General features: G+C 41.9%; 1 protein-coding gene and 1 pseudogene across 1 annotated transcript in view; both read right to left on the bottom strand.

Annotated features, from left to right (window-relative positions):
- Window positions 1-1,416, bottom strand: part of LOC111531951 (olfactory receptor-like protein OLF4) — a 30,725-nt gene extending 29,309 nt beyond the window's left edge. The window contains 1 exon segment of the mRNA XM_031934112.1: window positions 1,348-1,416. Within this exon segment, the coding sequence (XP_031789972.1) occupies window positions 1,348-1,416 (69 nt within the window).
- Window positions 1,417-5,829: 4,413 nt separating this feature from the next.
- On the bottom strand, window positions 5,830-6,760 carry LOC111535319 (annotated as a pseudogene).
- Window positions 6,761-7,411: the final 651 nt, after the last annotated feature.

Raw genomic sequence — 7,411 nt, forward strand, 5'->3', positions numbered from 1 at the left:
GCAGCAGAGGTTGCAGAAGATAGAATATTGCTGAACAGCGAGTGCACTTGTCTGATTCTTGCTTTGGAAGCTTCCTCTCAGGGGTGTACTCCACCCTGTGAGGTGTGAGGTGTCAGACTGCCCCTAGTGGGGGATGTCTCCCAGTTAGGCTACTCAGGGGTCAGGGACCCACTTGAGCAGGCAGTCTTCCGCTTCTCAGATCTCAACCTCCCTGTTGGGAGATCCACTGCTCTCTTCAAAGCTTTCAGACAGAGTCATTCACGTCTGCACAGGCTTCTGCTCCTTTAGCTGAGCCCTGTCCCCAGAGGCGGAGTCTACAGAGACAGGCAGGTTTCCTTGAGCTGCTGTGAGCTCCACCCAGTTCGAGCTTCCCAGCAGGTTTATTTACCTACTTAAGCCTCAGCGATGGCGGGCGCCCCTCCCCCAGCCTCGCTGCTGCCTTGCGGTTAGATTGCAGCAGACTGCTGTGTTAACAAGGAGCGAGGCTCCGTGGGCCTGGGACCCTCCCGGCCAGGTGTGGGATATATTCTCCGGTGTGCCTGTGTTACAGCGCAGTATTGGGGTGGGAGTTACCCGATTTTCCAGGTGTTGTGTGTCTCAGTTCCCCTGGCTAGGAAAAGGGACTCCCTTCCCCCTCGAGCTTCCCAGGTGACGCGATGCCTCGCCCTGCTTCAGCTCTCACTGGTCAGGCTGCAGCAGCTGACCCGCATGGATTGTCCGGCACTCCCGAGTGAGATGACCCCAGTACCTCAGTTGAAAATGCAGAAATCACTGGTCTTCTGTGTCGCTCACGCTGGGAGATGCAGACTGGAGCTGTTCCTATTCGGCCATCTTGCTCCGCCCCCCTTATAAACTATCATTTGGCCACCAGCTTATGGGCTGTGACACTGAACAAGTTGCCCAATCTTTCTGGTTTCACTTTCTGCATCTGCTTGAAGAGGTAATAACAATGCCTAACTCAAAAAGTTGTTGTGAGGATTAAGTTAGATAGGGATTGTGCAGAACTAGAACAATGACTAGTTCATATCCAATGCTCATAAAATATTAGCCTTTGTTGATAGTCTTGTTTCTCTTGATAGAGTTAAGAAAATGAGAGCACTTTCTACAGGTGATTAATTAGTCCTTTGTGTTTGCTCAGAACGTTCCTGCTTTTAAAATAGAAAGTCCCACTTGTGGGGAACCCCTCAGTTCTTGGAAAACTGGAATAACTTGTCACCATATATGTCACTTTTCATGATCACCATCCGTGGGAAGCTGGGGTTTGAAAACAGTTAGCTTTAATAAAGAGTTGTAACTGTCATTGTCACAATATCATCCTCATGACTTTTGGGTGGTGATGGCTCTGACGTAGTAGTAAAATGATGAAGCAGCCACTTTGGCTTGTGCTAACTCTGGTTTGAGTTCCATCTGTACCATCTTGGTCAAGTAATTTAACTTTTCAGAGTATCAATTGCAAAATGAACCTAAATAAATCTACCTCAAATGATTCTGAGGCTCTACAAAATACATTTGCTGAAGCTTTATAAAATATCTTTTGTTGATTTTTGGTTTTCAGGATTGCAATTAAGAGAATGTGGACTTACATTTCACTGTGGTATATGTCACAATGTATTTATCCATACTACTGTTGATGGACGTTTGGGTTTGTTGTATGATGTTCGCCATTATGTTTTTAAAAAATGTTTAGTATCCGAAGTGGAACTTCTATGCAGATAAAAAGGCATAAATGATAGTCAAATAAATATGCCTGGCCTTTTCAACTGTTTATTTCTTTTTAAAAATATCTTCTCAACAGGCACAGTGGGTCACTCCTGTAATCCTAGCACGTTGGGAGGATCCTCGTGCGAAGGTGGGAGGATCGCTTGAGCTCAGGAGTTTGAGAGCAGCCTGGGTGACACAGTGAAACCATGTCTCTACAAAAATATGAAAAAAAATGTATCTTCTGCATGCAAGTTGGAGAAAAATTTTGAGACCACAATTTTCTAATGAGAACATCTCCATAACAACTATCATCTATCTTCCTTTGTTCAGTTATTGATATTTTAGCAACAGCCTAAGATTTCTTATTTCAGTAGAAATGACTGGAAAACTGGGATTTTGTAATCCATTTCTTTTATATTAAGTTAAATTAGATTACTTTTATGGGTGAGAGAGTAAAATCACAATAAATAAAACCAGAGCATCATGTTTGTTCCATTTTAATTTCTTCCATAAACATTCCTGTAGTCTTCTGATGTACCTGCTCAAGTTTCTCTGTGGTATGTCACAAGGAGTAGAATTGGTCACTGAGTCATTGATTAGTGGATTAGCTCAGGTCTTCTGAGGACCAAAAGGAGACTAGATGCGTGTGTTAGTCAGAGTTCTCCAGAGAAATAAGGGCAATAGGATATATCTGTATATCTATATATATAGCTATATAGATAGATATAGAGAAAGCTATTTATTATGAGGGATTGGCTGATGTGATTACAGAGGCTGAGAATTCCCATGGCTTACCATCTGCAACCTGGAGGCCCAGGAGAGCTGGTAGTGTAGTCATCCAAGCCCAAAGACCTGAGAACCAGGAGACATAATGGTAAAGTCCCAGTTTGAGTCTGAAGACCTGAGAGCCAAGAGTGCTGATGTCCAAAGGCATGAGAAGATGGATATCACAGCTCAAGAATAGAGAGTGAGTTCATCTTTCCTCTGCCATTTTGTTCTACTTAGGCCCTCAGCAGATTGTGTGATACCCACCCACATTGGTGAGGAGTATCTTATTTACTCTGTCTACTTATTTAAATGCTAATCTCTTCTGGAAAACACCCTCACAAACATAGTCAGAAATAATATTTTATCAGCTATCTGGGCATCCCTTAGCCCAGTCAAGTTGACGCATAAAACCATCATAGTGGCAAGAGATTTAGTGGAAGAAATCCTTCAGACTCAGTCTGAGACCTGTGGGAAAAAAGAGAGAAGGAAGGAGGATTGGTGTAGGAAGAGACTGCAACAATGTACCAGGGGCCAGGAGTGGTAGCTCATGCCTGTAATCCCAGCACTTTGGGAGGCTGAAGTGGGCGTATCACTTGAGGCCAGGAGTTCAAGACCAGTCTGGTCAACATGGCAAAACCTCATCTCTACAAAAAATACAAAAATTAGCTGCACATGGTGGTGCACGACTGTAGTCCCAGACACTTGGGAGACTGAGACAGAATTGTTTGAATCCAGGAAGCGGGGATTGCAGTAAGCCGAGATCATGCCACTGCACTCCAGCCTGGGCAACAGAGTGAGACTCTGTCTCAAAACAAACAAACAAACAAACAAACCAAAACCAAAACCAAAACCAAAACAAAAAAACAAAAAAAACCCCCTAAGGTACCAGGAAAAGTTTGATCATTGGAGGATCCTAGAATGAAAGTTATTCATCAGAAGTGTCCTATATTTCTCTGGAATGGGCCTGTCCTGGTACCTCTGCAATGCCCAGTCATTGGTAGGAGCAGTCTATATAAACATGGCTTTGGCACAATGATGGTGATGGACCAGGTGGGGACAGTAGCTGGGGTCATTATGCTCTCATCACAGGAGCTCTTAGTGGTATGTTTTCATGGCTACTAGTGTCTACCCTTTGCATAGCACAGATTCAATTATCCACGTATGTATGGTGAATAGATCTTCCATGATTTCCATGGGCCCCTCTTCCATAGAGGAAACATAGAAGAGGATGATTAGTGGGATGAACTATAGCCCCCTTTGCACAGTTGGTCTTGAGGGTGAAACTTGTACTTATCCTCACTGTTACTCACTCTGCATTCTAAACTCCTCACCCTCAGTTCTCATCTTGGTACATATGGGGGGCTTATGCACTATTATTATTCAAACCTTTACTCCCAAGAGTATGAGACCTTGATAAGCATACCCTTCTTAGGTTAGGGTTGCTATCAGTGTCTATTTACAGTTACAATTGTGAAGGGAGTATCAGCAAATGTTCAAGTGGATCAACTGGGTTCTATATGTATTCCTTCCTGTCCTCATTGTATGAAAGCAATCTTAGTCTGAGAGGTGGCTTTGGTATTGGAAAATGGTTGCCTAGAATTGATGTCTACCTATCTCCACTGACTGTTTTTCATCTTCTCTAAAAAACTTATTCATTATAAAACCCAATTTATTTGTCTCAAGTTATAAAGTTCCAAACACTATCACCATCATAATAAACAAGTTTTATCGAGCATTTACAATAGGCCATGTAGTGTGCTACTTGCTTTACACAGATTGTCATCTCATTTAATCTTCATGAAATAAGCTATTATTATTATTTCCATTTTATGGATGAGACAAGTTAGGTTTAGCAGGGTTGCTAATTTGTTGAAAATTACAAAAGTAGTAGCAGAGTCAGGATTTGAATCCAAAGCCATTATGCTCTTGGTAGCTACTCCCCTACACCATACCATAGCTGTCCCTTGGTGTGTATCTCCCACAAGTAGCATGCTTACTGGATGATGGTTTTTATTCAATTGGTGTGGTTGTCCCATCCTTTTATACCTTGCTTCAAGACTAACCCTTGGAAAAGTTTTTCATCAATTAAAGTCAGTTTCATCTTCTGCAACATCTTTTTTTTTTTCTCATTGAGCTAGGTTGCTATATTCTCCCACCTTTTATTTTTATATCAAATCCTCTTAGTTCTTTCTTTGTAAAGCTATAGTTTCCCCTCAACTTTTCTTCATTTGTCCACTTCACATTCTTTAGCCATAGTTTGTATTTCAGATGTTTGAAGTGCTAGGCAGTGTGCCCCATGGAGGCTTTGATAGTGAAATTATTTGAAATTCAGTGAAGATGAGATGGAGGAACAGGAATGGAGAAAGGAAGGTCAGTGAGAATTATGTTCTAATGATTGACGGAGGCCTTCTTCATATCCATTGGAATCCCCCCCGCAAAAAACTGACAAAATAGTGATAAAGTCCTAAAGAGAATAATTACACTTAATTTCCAGAAACACTTAGACTGAGCTCAGTGGGAGGATGTATGAGAATGTGTTTGCCACCCCATTATAAAACATGGAATGCTAATTGGAAAGGGACATAGAAACATTTCTATATAATGTTATTCTAGTGGTTGACATTTATTATGATCTTGCTATGTACAAGACACTGTTCTAAGTATTAGGCTGGTGCAAAAGTAATTGTGGAAACAGCAATTTTGCACCAACCTAATTCTTAATACATAATTCATATATGTCTTATAACACTTATTAGATCATTAAACTCTAACAACAATTGACTTTGCATATAAAAAAACCAAGGCACAAAAAGATTAATATACTTTCTTAAGAACACAGGGCTGATAACTCTTAGATCTGGGTTTATAGCCCAAGTAGTATACTAAAGGACTAGGGAATTAAAACTAAAAAAGGTTAAGTAAATTATCTAAGTCACTAAATGGCAGATGTGGAAGCTTTAAAACTTTTTTTTATGGTGAAATACTGGTCTACACTGGTAATGTACATGAGATGCATGAACTAGGTATTTCAAAGGAAAAGGGAAAAATATACCAAGGAAGAGGGGAAAAGTTGGGGAATTATTTTATAACTTAAGATATTTATCATCTTAAATTATTTTGTAATTTAAGATGCTTATAATAATGACTCATCTAATTTTTATGAAGAAGAAAAACAAACTCTTATTAAAACAAACTGTTGACAATCTCCTGTCTGCTATTTGGAATATAAAGACTTTTGAGGACAGAAGCTATGATTTATGTTACTTTCCCCACAGATTAAGTACTTGCAGATAGTAGGTGCTTAACATATAATTGCTGAATTTATTCCTAAACTTCTAGAGGTAGCAAAATATGCATATTCTATTCAGTTCTTTTTGCTAGCTTTCTCAAGGCCTGTTTCATGTCCTTGTTCCTAAAGCTATAGATAAAAGGGCTCAGCATGGGACTAACTACTGTATAGATGACAGTGATCACACAATCCTTTGTCACCGAGTAGGTAGATGAGGGGCGAATGTACACAGATATTATGGTCCTGTAGAATAGCGCCACAACCGTGAGGTGGGATCCACAGGTGGAGAAGGCCTTGTACCTGGCTCCTGCTGAGGGGACCCTCAGAACAGCACAGGTGAGAGAGACATAAGAGACAATAATGAAGATAAAGGGACTCATGATCACAAAAGAGCTCTCTGTGAAGGCCAGAAGCTCATTGACAGAGGTGTCAGAGCAAGAGAGCATCAGCCAGTGACTGGACATCACAGAAGAAGTGGTGAATGACGTTGGGCCCACAGAAGGACAGGCGAGCCATGAGAAGACTGTGGGTGAGCGAGTGGAGGTGGGATGCCACCCAGGATGCGGTGACCAGCAGGAGACAGCACCTGAGGCTCATGGCCGTGGTGTAATGCAGTGGGTTACAGATGACCACGTAGCGGTCAATGGCCATGGCAGCCAGGAGGAAGCTGTCTGTGATCCCAAAGGCCACAAAGAAATACATCTGGGTGAGGCACTGGGCAAAGAGGATTGTCCTTGTCTGAGTCAGCATGTTCACTAACATTCGTGGCACGATGGCAGTGGTAAAGCAGATGTCCACCAGGGACAGGTTAGAGAGGAAGAAATACGTGGGAGTATGGAGGCGGGCATCCCCCCAGATGGTTGCAGTGATGACCGAGTTGCCAACCACATTGACCATGTACAATACCAGGAAGCTGGCAAAAAGCCACACCTGTTGTTTTGAGTTTGTGGTCAGTCACAGAATCAGGAATTTAGTCACGTGACTCTGGTTTCCCCTTGGCATTGCTGCCCTAAGAGTAAAAACATATGAAGGAATATTAGGTGTGTGTCCTGGCTTGGAGTCTTCCAATTTGGTATAGGATATTTCAGCTTGCACACTGCATAAGGGGGAGCCATATACAGTCTATAATATAACTTCACAGATTTGATGTGGACACATCTTGATTTCACCTTCAACTTTCAACTGACTAATTCTGTGCACTTGAAAAAGGCACTTCATCTCTTGTGTTTTAAAAGACAAAAATTATAATATCTATATTCTTAGATTACTCTGAGTATAAGTGGTAAAGATTATAGGAAAGATATTCAGAAAGTCATTATTTTTCTTCATTTCCAAAGGTGTGGTAACTGTGACACACTTTTTTTTTTTTTCAAGACAGAGTCTCGCTCTGTCACCCAGGCTGGAGTGCAGTGGAATGATCATGGCTCACTGCAACCTCTACCCACTGGGTTCAAGCGATTCTTCCACCTCAGCCTCTCCAGTAGCTGGGACTACAGGAATGCACCACCATGCCTGGCTAAGTTTTGTATTTTAATTGGGGCTGAGTTTTGCCACGTTGGCCAGGCTGGTCTCAAACTTCTGGCCTCAAGTGATCTGACCACGTTGGCCTCCCCGAGTGCTATGACTGCAAGCATGAGTTACCGCGCCTGCCAC

The sequence above is a fragment of the Piliocolobus tephrosceles genome, chromosome 14 (genome assembly GCF_002776525.5).
Source record: "Piliocolobus tephrosceles isolate RC106 chromosome 14, ASM277652v3, whole genome shotgun sequence".
Classification (NCBI taxonomy): Eukaryota; Metazoa; Chordata; class Mammalia; order Primates; family Cercopithecidae; genus Piliocolobus; species Piliocolobus tephrosceles.